This window comes from Oncorhynchus gorbuscha, unplaced genomic scaffold, assembly GCF_021184085.1.
Source record: "Oncorhynchus gorbuscha isolate QuinsamMale2020 ecotype Even-year unplaced genomic scaffold, OgorEven_v1.0 Un_scaffold_827, whole genome shotgun sequence".
Taxonomy (NCBI): Eukaryota; Metazoa; Chordata; class Actinopteri; order Salmoniformes; family Salmonidae; genus Oncorhynchus; species Oncorhynchus gorbuscha.
In genome coordinates this window covers 91,658-105,391 of record NW_025745826.1, presented here as the reverse complement: position 1 = coordinate 105,391, position 13,734 = coordinate 91,658, and the positions used below count along the sequence as shown (strand labels likewise).

The window sequence follows — 13,734 nt, the reverse complement described above, 5'->3', positions numbered from 1 at the left end:
GGTTATGAGAGGAGCCTAGGAGCCGGGGCCTTGAGGGGAGCCGGGGGTCTTGAGGGGAGCGGGGGGTTTTGAGGGGAGCCAGAGTTTTGAGTGTGATGCGAGCAGCTAGCTTGTGTTCCAAATGGCACCCTAGTCCCATAGGGCCCTGGTCAAAAGTAGTGCACTATATAGGGAATAGGGTGACATTTTGGACAGAGACTTGCTGTGCACTCAGCTGGGCTTTACCTATCCAAACCTAGTAGGAATAATGTGAATGCACTCCCTGGGTTGTCATGGGGATGAGTAAGCTGCTTTCAGCTAGGAAGGAAGTTCATTTTTCTCTGGGGCTTGGAGGCTTTCTCTGGGGCTCGGAGGCTTTCTCTGGGGCTGGGAGGCTTTCTCTGGGGCTGGGAGGCTTTCTCTGGGGCTGGGAGGCTTTCTCTGGGGCTGGGAGGCTTTCTCTGGGGCTGGGAGGCTTTCTCTGGGGCTTGGAGGCTTTCTCTGGGGCTTGGAGGCTTTCTCTGGGGCTGGGAGGCTTTCTCTGGGGCTGGGAGGCTTTCTCTGGGGCTGGGAGGCTTTCTCTGGGGCTTGGACGGACCTGACCATCACATAACAGGAGAAAAGGCGTTTCATCCTTTTATTGCAGTGTTGAAGTGTAACATTAAAGAGGTCTTGTGCTGCTCACCGCTGTTGAACGTGTCCATTTATGATTAGTATCAAATCAGGTAAAAAATGTCGATGACATTCGAAAGTCAAACATAGTTTGTAATTTAGAAAAATACTCACAATCTCAGAGGGGGAAAAGTGTCTTGCTGGCTGACTGTGCAAAACGGGTCTCGAAAAAGCTGCCCTGCCACTTGTTAATTACCTCTTGCAACACCACCAATTATCAATTGGAATCTAAAACGTTTGATACTTGTACCAGTCCCAGACACAATTGACGCATAAAACAAAACCAAAATACCTGCCGAACAAAACCCAAGGCTGCCCGGCAGGACGGGCTCGTATCACAAAGCACCATTGAAACTAGAGCCGTCACTCCTGACTACACCGTGTCGGTACAGGGTCATGTTCATTCGGCCCCAAACGGGGGAAAAACAGACAAGCAGGGAGGGACTACTTTGGACTTGTCCAATAAGAAATGTTAATTATCCATTTGCGTAACGCTTTGCTACGTTGTGCACTAATGAACACGACCCCGTTAAACTCTGTTTAACCTCTTCCTCAGGTAAGTATCCTCCCAGGCCCGGCCCCATGCCGTCTCGCTCCTCAGACCGACCTATCAACACGTGAAGATGCTGACGTCTGGCGACGCTAGACAGCCAATGAAAAACAAGGTTGGATGAGAAAAGGAGGAGGAGAACTGTCCCAGCATGCAGGTTATGCTATCGGTCCATCTCGGGGAAGGTCCACTGGATCTCTCTCTCATACACATAATATCTCCGGCTTGTCAGATCTCCCACACTCACTCTCCCACACTCACTCTCCCACACACACTCTCCCACACACACTCTCCCACACACACACACACACTCTCCCACACACACTCTCCCACACACACTCCCACACACACTCCCACACACACTCTCCCACACACACTCTCCCACACACACACTCCCACACACACTCTCCTACACACACTCTCCCACACGCACTCTCCCACACACACTCTCCCACACACACTCTCCCACACTCACTCTCCCACACTCACTCTCCCACACACACTCTCCCACACACACACACTCTCCCACACTCACTCTCCCACACTCACTCTCCCACACTCACTCTCCCACACACACTCTCCCACACACACACACTCTCCCACACTCACTCTCCCACACTCACTCTCCCACACACACTCCCACACACACACTCTCCACACACACACACTCTCCCACACTCACTCTCCCACACACACTCTCCCACACTCACTCTCCCACACTCACTCTCCCACACTCACCCTCCCACACTCACTCTCCCACACACACTCTCCCACACACACACACTCTCCCACACTCACTCTCCCACACTCACTCTCCCACACTCACTCTCCCACACACACTCTCCCACACACACACACTCTCCCACACTCACTCTCCCACACTCACTCTCCCACACACACTCTCCCACACACACACACACTCTCCCACACTCACTCTCCCACACACACTCTCCCACACTCACTCTCCCACACTCACTCTCCCACACTCACTCTCCCACACACACTCTCCCACACACACTCTCCCACACACACTCTCCCACACACACTCTCCCACACTCACTCTCCCACACACACTCTCCCACACGCACTCTCCCACACGCACACTCCCACACGCACTCTCCCACACACTCTCCCACACACACTGATATAAATCACATTCACGTATGCCAAAACAACAACAACAAAAAGGTCCAGCAGAGTTCATTTCCTGGATTGGATAGTTGGAAAAACGTCAACAGGTATTTGAGCCTATCCAGGGGATATGCTTCCAAAGGCACCCTATGCCCTATATAGTGCACTACTACTGTATATGGACCCTGGTTAAAAGTAGGGCATAGGATGAAATTTGTAACGCGAACCAGGCTCACTCAGGCAGAAAGTAGCTAGGCCTTAGGGTCAGTTCACCCTGAGGGATACGGTGACCTGGCGATCCAGGGAGCCAGAGGAGGACATCTCCAACCCACATGGACACTGTTCTTGACTCAATACGGGGTACGGGGCCATGTGATGTCATCCCCACAGACACCGTCTGAGGCTGTTGATCCCAGTCATTAATATAAACGGTGTGAAGGGGCGGGATTTAATGACTGACCAGCGGATTGACTTTGTTGCTCTCAGAGACACAGTTTAGTTTTATATATGACTCTGGTTGTTCTTTACAGACTATTATCTAGACAATTACATGTAGAAAAACGGTTTTAAAATGAGTTTGGATGGTTCTGACAACATGAAAAGGTCACTTTGGAAGGAATAAAGTTTGTGATAAATTTATAGGAGTGATCGTAAAGTCATACACTGTACACATTACAGGCCCTGGTGCTAACATGGTAGAGAGTCCTGTTTGTGTCCACATTGTGTTCAAGTTTTCAGACAGCTGTAGACAATTAAAAGACTCATTGAGAACTGATTGTGATCAGATCTTCCATGTATAAACTGACAAGATCAGGACGCATGTTAGTGGCAGGTATAAACGTGACTGGAGATAGATAAACTCTAGCGTTTAGCTGTCTATCTGTAATGCGAAAGAGGCACGTTAAAGCGCGATTGACACTTAAAGGCAATGTTCCCACGTTAGCGGAGACTGCATTTACAGTAAACGCTGCAAATATCGGCCCAATCGGAAATTACCTTTAAATTTCTATTGCAATCTGTAACACTTCAGAGATGCAGACTGAGTAGAGCCCCTTAAGGTCATTTTTCGATTGCAACATGTTTAGCGTTTACCGTGAATGTGGAAACATTGCCTTTAAGAGGGGCATAGCTGAAAATGGACAATGAGATTTAATCCCTAAGGTTTGACCTTTACACCTAAAAGGCCTTGGCAAAACAAAATGTGTGCTGACCCATAGGCTGTGGCCTGCAAGCGCCTGCTCACCTCTCTTAGGTTCCAACTGGTGTCGCTACATTGAGCTTTTAGTAGTAATATAATGATTATGCAGAGAGAAAATACAGCAATTTAGGCTGCGTTTACACAGGTAGCCCGAATCTGATATTTTGCCGCTAATTGGTCTTTTGACCATTCAGATCAGATTTCTTTTGACAATAATAGGGCAAAAATATCAGAATTTGTCTGCCTGTGTAAACACAGCTGAAATAATCCCATACAGTAAACGCGTTTACACAGGCAGCCAAATATTATACTCTTTTGACCAATCACAAGTACTTTCACGTCAGATCATTTTTGAGCTGATATGATTGGTCAAAAGATCAATTAGTGGGGTAAAAGATCAGAATTGGGCTGCCTGCTTAAAAGCAGCCTTATTGCAGCTTTGAGACTTTGAAGAGACCGATGTTTTGTATAAGCAATGCGAGTAGCCAAGCCTGCACGCATTATCTACCTGACATAAATTAGAATTAACAGGATTTGAAAAACCATTCAAGATTATTCCTTTGATGCAATTAAAATGGCAACATTCACTAAATCATGCCTCGTTTTCTGTATGAAACTGTACATGCTATTCTATTGCTGTATCGGAAATTGTGTAACTAACATACGCTGCCATTGCTAACATGTGCAAAGCCAATTATCCTAGTCATATTTTGCGGTATGTATTTTTATTATGTAGCATGTATGTGTCTGAACGAAAAGGACTTTATTTTATTTCATGGGTGGATGTTTAAAACAAAACGGATTCAAGCTAATCCAGTCCCTTATCCCTTGCGTGATTAGTTTGTACAGAAGTAATGGACAACACAGGGTAGATAGTGAGAGAGTATGAAATATGCGAGTTTAAACCGAATAGGGCAACACATTACATAATCTACTTTTTACATAATTAGAGAAAACTTTTGAATTAATAAGTCCCAACAGTATTTTAAAGACGAAATGGTAGCCTTATGTTTATTAATCGTCTAAATATAGGAGACATAGGCAACTATTTATTTAACGAAATTATAAAGTAAGGGACCATGAAATGCACCGTTCTGAAAAATGTTTAAAATCGAATGTTCCACCTGACCCATGCGTCAAACCAATTCCGTTGTGCCAAATCCAATTTCAATTTCTCAAGTCCTGGTCGTGTTTGTTGGAAAGTGTTTCACGTAAGAGCACGAGGCTACAGAATACTCGAATTCCTTTTTTTTTTAAATACCCAAGATTGGTTGCAAATGTTTGATGCAGATTTAACCAATCCTGCCCGCGTGTTTGTGTACTCTCGCGGTGTCGCAGATGTCTCAAAGCGCACGTAGACACTCGAACAGACATGTATAATGTTCTAGTTAGCAAGAGGCTGTGGATTTCAAATGGAACCCTATTCCATTTTTATTCTCCACTATGTAGGTAATATAGGTGCCATTTGGGACGCAAACCAGTGTGTTTATTTAGCTGGTACTGCATACTAGTCATCATTAAAGGGGCAATCTGGGATTTGTTGATAGGTCCCTTAATCAACTTTCAGGTCTGTTGTAAATAGATGGCCTGCGCATTACGCCTGTATTCCTAGAATAAAGATCCTGTGCCGCTAAAATGAAATAGTCCAATTCTAACTATTATAACTACAAAGCATACAACTAATAAAGAACGGTGCCTTGTCAAAGATTGCTTTTGGTCTTCAGCCTTCAGAGTTCAACAATGTTGGATCTTCCTCTGACAGTATCATTATCCGCGTGGCCTTCGCACACTGTTAAAACATGCACGTCTTTAACAACCTTGCCAAAACGCCGCCGATTTTCCCTTTTTTAATGGGTTTATGCCCTCGAGCTGCCTCCCTCTCCGCTTTTTGACCCGCTAACCCGGCCCCACCTACGTAATTACCGCATCAGAGGCGGTGAAATTCTTCCAGGTTATTTTGAATAAACGCCACTCTCGGCGCTGCACTGAAAAACCGCACGTTTGTAATTATATGCGCATTCAATTACTCCGTGATCAAAATGTGACAGAGTCAATATTTAAAGCGTTTTAACGCCTCATGTAAAAAAAAAAAAAACGTTTAATTTCCCTAAAGCAATAAGTGATTTCAGCGTTTCAATTTGACCACAGGGATTAAATAAACACTCTTAAATGTAAAATGTCCTGTAGGCCTACACGATGTATTTTAACTTGTTTTAATTATGGGAGTCATTTGCATCAATTCACCCCGTTAGGCCTACACTTAGTCTAATTAACAGTTCAACACGCATATAAAACAAAGTGTGACTTGTTTACATGGGAACAGGAATCCTACATAAATTAGAGCATAGGCTATGCCAACCTGCACATAAAACCAGTACAGGCACCTATATCAGTCCAAGTCAAGCACTGGGTGAAATTGTAGGCTAATTCGGGTCAAACACAGAATCCACTAAGAAATATGAGTTGACGGATCTTTATTGAATGGATAAGGGTGTTCGCCTTGAGATTACATTCAACATTTCACTGGCATCTTGGAACAGCAAATCCACATTCTTAAAAATGATTAATTTGACTCCAACAGGAAGTCAAGTGCTATTGTTAAAATATGTCAAATTTTACGATTGACAAAATGCCAGAGTCAGGAGGTGTTTGAAATACTTTTTTTTACTTTTAAAAAGATATTTTCCTTTTGAAAAACTGCAGTCCTGATTGAGCAGATCTAATATATGTTTTACTTTTATATTTTCTTATTTCGTTTCTCCAGGACATTTCAAGTTGTCTAATGCATTTTTTTCGTCTAAAGGAAAACGTATATTTAAAAAAAAAAAATGGAACTTCATGGCCAATTCGTTATCTTTGGAATGATTTACATCGGCTATAGTTTTTTCAAAGTTCTTATTAAACAATTTCAAATTCAGAAACACCAACTAAACGTGGTCACTGTAACTGACCCAAATACATATATACATATTTCAACGCCTTTACGTCGCTGACTAAAATCTCTTTCATCCTAAAAAATAACACATTTCAGAAATAAAAACAGGATTTGATTGGAAATGGACGGAGGTAAGCAGCGCGTGCACTGGCACGGTGACGGTAGGTAATCCTCATCTTTCCAGAGACAGACATGAGTGCATCGCCAGAGCCAGGACACGAGGACGCTAGTGGTCACAGAAGTTTGGTTGAAACAACATTTGTTAAAACAGTCCATAGTTTAAAGGTCGAAACATTCTTCATTGACAAAAGTAAAAACGACTTTTCAATCAAGCCCACAGCCCTCTCTCAAGTTGTTTTCATAAGCGTAAAAAGGGACAGTTTATTGAAAATAATAAAAAAATAAGTCCAATCAATGAGCTCCTGTCCATCCAAACTATAATTGCTGTTACTTTTTAAAGTTCATATACTTTTTTCTCTTTAAAAATCAACCAATGATGAGTGAGGAAACCAAATAGGGAAGGAGAGAAAATACAGAAGGGAGAAGAAAAAGTAAACCAATCACAAGACATGAGTCCCCTGGTCTTTGTAGTCCTCACAAGACTTGGAACCTCCAGGAGGCCTGGTCTTTGTAGTCCAAGCAGTCACTGGCATTAAAGTTGAGTTTCCACGAGGAGGCCGCTGTCTGCTCTTTATAATCCAAGCAGTCTGAGCCATTGAAGGCCAGGCCAGAGCCTCCGTAAGCCTGGTGATGGTGGTGGTGATGGTGTCCTGAAGACTGACTGATGTGGTGGTGCGGGTGACCCGACATAGAAGAGGCCGTCATGGGGCTGAGCTGGTGGTGTGGGTGAGAGTGCATGGGGGCCAGGTAGGAGCCGCAGTCCACCCCGCTGAAGTAGGAGCTGGACGGGGTAGGGTTGTAGGAGCCGTAGCCTGTCGTCTGGTTGTAGGACATGGGATAGGAGGAGGTGGCCGAGACAGACCCCGACCGCTGCATGCAGGAGGCGTTGGACGGGGGTCCTGGGGGATCGGCGAGCGGCGGGGCGGAGGCGGGTGTTAACGGGCCGTTGCCCGGGGAGATGGCGGGACTCCAAATGGACGAGACGGTGCTGATGGAGGTAGAGGTGTTGCTGAGGCCCGCCCCCGCGTGATTGGTGGAGGAGGAGGAAGAAGAGGAGGAGACTGCGCTGGAGACTGCAGGCGGGGTGAACTGGCCGCTGCTCTCCGACCCGGTGCTCTCCCTCGCCGGAGAGGACTTCTTCTTGACCGGACGGGCCTTGGTACTGTTGCCGCTCTGTGCCTGCTGCCGACACTTCGCCCGGCGGTTCTTGAACCACACCTAGAACCAAACAGAGAACCAACTGTTAAAGCACACCTAGAACCAAACAGAGATTCAACTGTTGAAGCACACCTAGAACCAAACAGAGAATCAACTGTTAAAGCACACTTAGAACCAAACAGAGAATCAACTGTTAAAGCACACCTAGAACCAAACAGAGAATCAACTGTTAAAGCACACCTAGAACCAAACAGAACCTATCAACCATTAAAACTGAACCAAACAGAATCAACTGTTAAAGCACACCTAGAACCAAACAGAGAACCAACTGTTAAAGCACACCTAGAACCAACTGTTAAAGCACACCTAGAACCAAACAGAACCTATCAACCATTAAAACTGAACCAAACCAAGAGGTAGCAACCCAGCCTTCCGATACAACAGGCTCACAGTACATTTCTAAAGGGAAAAGGCCATGATAGAACAACATTATGGAGGTAAATTGGTGTTATTAGGTATCAATGTTAATTTCCACCCAGGCCTGTTCCCTTCTAGCAGCATAAGTCTCTAGTTTCATACCTTATGTGTGTCCCAAATGGCACCCTATTCCCTACATAGTGCACTACTTTTGATCAGGATCCATAGGGTGTCCCATAGGGCACTGATCAAAAGTAGTTCACCGTGTAGGGAATAGGGTGCCATTTGGGATGCCGCCCTTGTAGATAACAGGTGATAGAGTTTCTCTTCAGAGCAGTGTAACTCTATAGCACCAAGAGGGGAGGATCATGTAGAGCATTTGGTTTCACACGCATTCTAACAACAACTTAAAAATGGTGAGAGGTTGGCCTTGGTGCCGACCTCATGCCTTTTAAATCCCATTTGCTCAGAACATGAGTAGCCTATAGGACTGTGTGTGAGAGACTTATGTTAAATTTAACAAAGCTATATCGAAGAAAATAATCATAAATGGCATGTCGGCACCCTGAAGAAGGAAAAGTGATGCTGAAACGGCCGTTTCCCCAATAAATGACTAGGAGTTCATACGTGGAGGAAGAGACTGTTTTTATGGCATCCAACAGTGAACCTTTAATTGGTGTTCATATTTTAGGTCGAGTCATCACTACCCTGGATGGCATTCAGTTTTGATAACAACTATTGAATAAACTACAGATAACAAACACCAGCATTCCTCAGATAGTCACGTGGTATAGCCAATACTATATGTATATAGAGGCTACCCAGTCAATAGCTCACCAAATCACTAATACAAGCTCAATGATTTTATAGGGAAACGTCATTGCGGCACTACTGAAGCTAACTTTTAGCCCGTGAGAAGTATGACTTATTGAAGCTAACTCCTAGCCGTGAGAAGTATGGCTTAAGTAAAGTATATCTTTTCCATGGAACATAAGAGGGGCCTACAGGGGTGGGCGGCTATACTGTGCGTCATTGAGTTGGTTACAACAACCCTAATCCTTGAACCAATCCCTGAGATTAATGAATCGCTGTCTCCCAAAAAGCAGAGCGAATGCAGTTTTTTTTTAAATTGACATTTTACCTGGACCCTGGATTCCGGAAGGTTAATTTTCAGTGCGACCTCTTCGCGCATGAAGATATCCGGATACCTAGTTTTAGCAAAGAGCGACTCGAGGATGTCCAACTGCGAGCGCGTGAACGTGGTCCGTTCACGACGCTGTTTTCTAGGCGTCGCTGAAACAGAGAGAGTAAGAGATTTGAAATTAAAGCTTCAACATGATTTGTCTATTTTGAACAGAAACACTAATCATATGAAGACTATAATTCGTGCCACTTGAGCAATATTGAGATAGTCTATTTTTGTCCTACCAGTCAACATTCCATTATGTTATAATGAGATAAGAAATATCAAATTGTATATCGATGTAGCCTACCACCTATACACAAATTAAACTGTCGCTCTGGATAAGAGCGTCTGCTAAATGACTTAATGTAAATGTAAAAAAAAATACAATCGATTTTTAGTTTCCACAATTACGCTATTTATGTTCAGTTTTCCATGGCTAACAACGCGTAAATCCACTTCAAATAAAGTTTGATTTCGAGTTGTTGCCTCTTACGCTCAGAATCAATACCATCTTTATTCAACATGTGGTGTCCTCAAGCCCGGACCAGGTCTAAACCCTGCGGACATCATCGTTGGCTGTTCAGGCATGTTGTATGTTTGGTTACTGACTACAGGTTGCCTATAAGTTTGTCCTTATTGGTTCCTTTTGGAGAGACATCTCAGAGTGTGTGAGCCCCGGGCGATGGGCCGTGCACCGAGCTAGCCTGACATCCAGAACCTGTTTTGCTAACACATTCCACTCAAACACGGGCGGAAGCGAGGCGCTTATCCCTACCTGGGTAGCCCACAGACGGGTGCAGTAGGTCCATGGCGGAGCCGCTGAGCCCTAGGCCATTCATGCCGTAGGGGGGCTGTTTGAGGTATGACATCATGCTAGAGGCAGTCACGGGTCCCCCCAGATCTTGCCAATAGTTCGATTTCCCCCGATGTTGCAGCTTGACGAGAGAGGGGCCGATGTAAGTGCACTGCAAAAATAAAAATGTATGGATTAAGACAAATACTTCGATGTAAATCAGTGCTGGATCAGTGCTGTTTTTCTTCCTTTGAGATGCGTTGGGAATGGCCTGGTTATGATTTCCAAAGTTTAACAAAATATTGTTTGTTGGACATTCCGTGATCTACAAATCATATTTCCCTCTGTGCTTCTCTGAATGTAGACCTACAGTACAGGTCTGATGTAGTATTCCCGACTGTAATACTCACTATGATTCATCTTGGAGTGTGTGTGTGTGTGCGCATGCGCATGTATATAAAATAATCTGAAGAAAAATGTATTCATTAAATTCATTCGGTTGTTGGTTAAAACTGCGTGGTTTATGTATGGCTTTTTAAATGTAACATAATGTATTGTTGGTGTCTATTCTCCCAAAAACATCTGCGGGTTTAAACTAGCTAAATAAATCCATTATTCACTTTTTATTAATATGTGTGGGCCGTTTCCTAGAACCCAGAAGATAAACTAACGTCCGATGCCTTGTGTCTGAACTGGATTGGCCAGATTTGACTTCATCATAATTGTGCATAATCTCCTTTTTGTCGTTTAGTCCATCTTGTTGAATAACATTACAAATAGCCTAAGTGTTGGGCTATCGGCTTGATATGCACCCCACTTGAATCCGTTGGACTCAATTACACACAGTCAGTATGGGCCATTGTCTCTACCCCGTGGCATGTAGGCTGTCGAACTAAATCAACTCAGAAAATAGTTATAAATATATATATATATAGCTCGATGAGAGCTGTGTCAAACTATGGTGCTATAGGTTAATAATTCCAGTTTGAGAAATGTTTTTTTTTGTTGATAGGGCCAAAGAAAGTTCCTCTGGTCCGGGGTTGTGTACGTGTAAGTAGGCCTCGTTCCCATAGTCTCATTTATTCTCAAACTGAACCAGTCAAATAGAAACTCAGTCTTTGAGCCCTCAATGACAACCATTAGGAAGCAATTGTTTTACTATCAACTACTATTTAGAGCTTTCGGGCTCATTCTTTTACCAAAAAATAAGTTAGTTTAGCATAAGTACAAAGTGGAGTCCTTGAGTAGCCCAATATAGCTGGAAAGGTATAACCTAAAAACATGGCCACGCGTCACTGTATCGGTTGGTTGTTGACATTTAGAAGCCAACATTTCACTTGCCACTTCCAATTATCGTTAGGCTACTAACGTGCACGGAGGGGTGGGGTGGGGGACAATACAAAATTAAAAAGCTGGAAATTAAATTGACGTTAACGAGCGGAAACTCATCTCTTCTATTCAGCGTGATGACTATCTGGCCCCCGTGCTGTGCGGCCCAAACCGCGGCTCTTATTTCTGTGTATTCGGGCGGTTCTTTAAAACGACATTTTCAGCCCCTGCTCTGTTTAAGGTCTGATTTGAAAAGGAGACATTTGTGCAAATGAACCAAATTAGAATTTAGATTAATCCTCAGGGGTGAACATTTCAGAAGACTCGTTATCAGCAAAATAAATTTAACAAAACCCCATACACGCCTCTCCAATTATCTACTAAGTAGTTTAGACATTGTATCACCCCCCCCCCACACCACACACAAAAGAAAATAGCATGCTTCAATTGAAATTAAATCTAAAATTATTAGGCCCTATTTACATTCGAAGAAGTTGACAACTCGTTTTAAAAAAAAAAATCGAATTCAACTTGAAGTCGCCCACTCAGGGGATTTGACAAGTATGATTTGATCATTCATTTAATAATAGATTAGACAATGGGAGTACGAATCAAAACGCGCACATAGTTATAGGACTTTAACCTATATTTCCTACTGGTTGCGTTGTGTGGCAATCGGAGACAGTGAAATGTATACAGGCTGTTTATTTGGCCTAAAGGTTGTTTCAAATGCAGGAAAAACTACATTTACACACAAAGAAGGATTGAAAAACTATCCTCCAACTTCAATCTAAAGCATTAAAGTAACGTACCTTTTTCTCTCCTTCCTATCCCCAAGCTTCTCTCCTTTAGTAGCCTGGTAAAGGCGACCAGATGAACCCAATGCGGCTATCCACCAATACCGAGGAAGTCTGAATGACAACCCGAAGACAGAGAACTCAAGACGGCAACTCAAAAACAAATACAGAGCAAACTGTGCATTATGGAGAAGAGTTGTAGCCTATTGGTTCTCACTTCTCACCCAGCGCGTGCCCTGTCGTTGTTTCCCTGTTAGTCGATCGTGAAGGTTTCCGGGTTTTTAAAAACCAAATAAATCAAACTAATTTGCTTGAGTTTTGCGTGGTGTCTGTCACTGTGTTAAGGTGATTGCTAATGTAGACGGATGGAGATTGATCACATTCCCACTACCCTTGCCCCTCTATGAGCGTAGGACACCTGCCGAGCCGCCCACTCTATCCAATCAGTGAGCGTCCTCTCTCTGACAGACAGTGGGGGCTACCACTCAGCGCTCAGAGTAGCTGTAGAAGCCCCTCCCCTTTCGGTCGAGAAAACAAACCCGGACAAACCCAGCCCGGACATATTCTCAAGAGCGGAAAACATTTCAGACAGACTGGCAAAGTGGCTCATACGAGCAGTTTTTGCAGTGCACTCGTCTAAACAGACCATTTACGTATCAAATGAACAGCCTGACGCAATACGGAATTCTAATCTAACCAATTTGGCAAATATCATATAGGCTAGGTTTACCAATTTTGGAGGCCAAAAAGGGATATGACAGAAATTACAATTATTGTATTCTTAAATAGACGTTTATTATTTATACTTTTATCAAAAAGGAACGGCAACAGTGCAAATTAACAGGCCCCAAACCCGACTCTTTAATCTGTGGTTGAGAATAAATGCAAACTATAACCTAGTCGAATATACTGTTTTAAAACATTGTCAATAACTGGGCGAAAAAATACGTTTTACAGTCATCATCATGAGATGTCTAACTTGTCCAGATAAAACATTTGGTATTTCGAATTCATTGTTTATTTTAAAAATATATATATTTTTCAAAAACACAGAACTAATAGGCTACCAGAAATAGCATAGAAATAATACACATTTAAGCAAGTCGATGTTTTTTTCTCCAGCCTATATTTCTGCCGGGGCGTGTGGGCCTTTATGTTCAGGTCACACAAAAAAAAAAACATTAAATGGCGCTGTTCCAGCCAGAAGAAGCCAAGACATTTATATTCTAATTCCGTGGTTAGTTGACCAACAACATATGACCCATTTCTCTTAAGAGAATCGGTCGATGAGAAAGCAGGTATAAATTATCCTTTGAAAAAAAACATATTCCATTTCAATACATTTGAGGAATGTCTTTCAAAAGAGAGAATGTGACGTAAATAAAAGGGAAAAAGTTAAATTGATCCATTTTCATTTTTATTGCGACCTCCAGCTCATGAATATGAATGAGTTCTAATCCCCCACTTAG

General features: G+C 43.3%; 1 protein-coding gene across 2 annotated transcripts; it reads right to left on the bottom strand.

The window, feature by feature from the left end:
• Positions 1-5,987: 5,987 nt before the first annotated feature.
• otx1 (orthodenticle homeobox 1) lies at positions 5,988-12,653 on the bottom strand. Of its 2 annotated transcripts, XM_046335702.1 has the most exons (5): positions 12,490-12,649; positions 12,281-12,379; positions 10,122-10,311; positions 9,302-9,453; positions 5,988-7,803 (listed from the first exon to the last, which is right to left on the bottom strand). In XM_046335702.1, the coding sequence occupies exons 3-5, from the start codon at positions 10,216-10,218 to the stop codon at positions 7,060-7,062; spliced, it is 993 nt and encodes a 330-aa protein (XP_046191658.1). In that variant the 5' UTR covers positions 10,219-10,311; positions 12,281-12,379; positions 12,490-12,649; the 3' UTR covers positions 5,988-7,059. The 2 variants fall into 2 exon arrangements, with proteins under 2 accessions (XP_046191658.1, XP_046191657.1); XM_046335701.1 differs by having other exon boundaries at positions 12,281-12,653.
• Between the last annotated feature and the right edge of the window lie 1,081 nt (positions 12,654-13,734).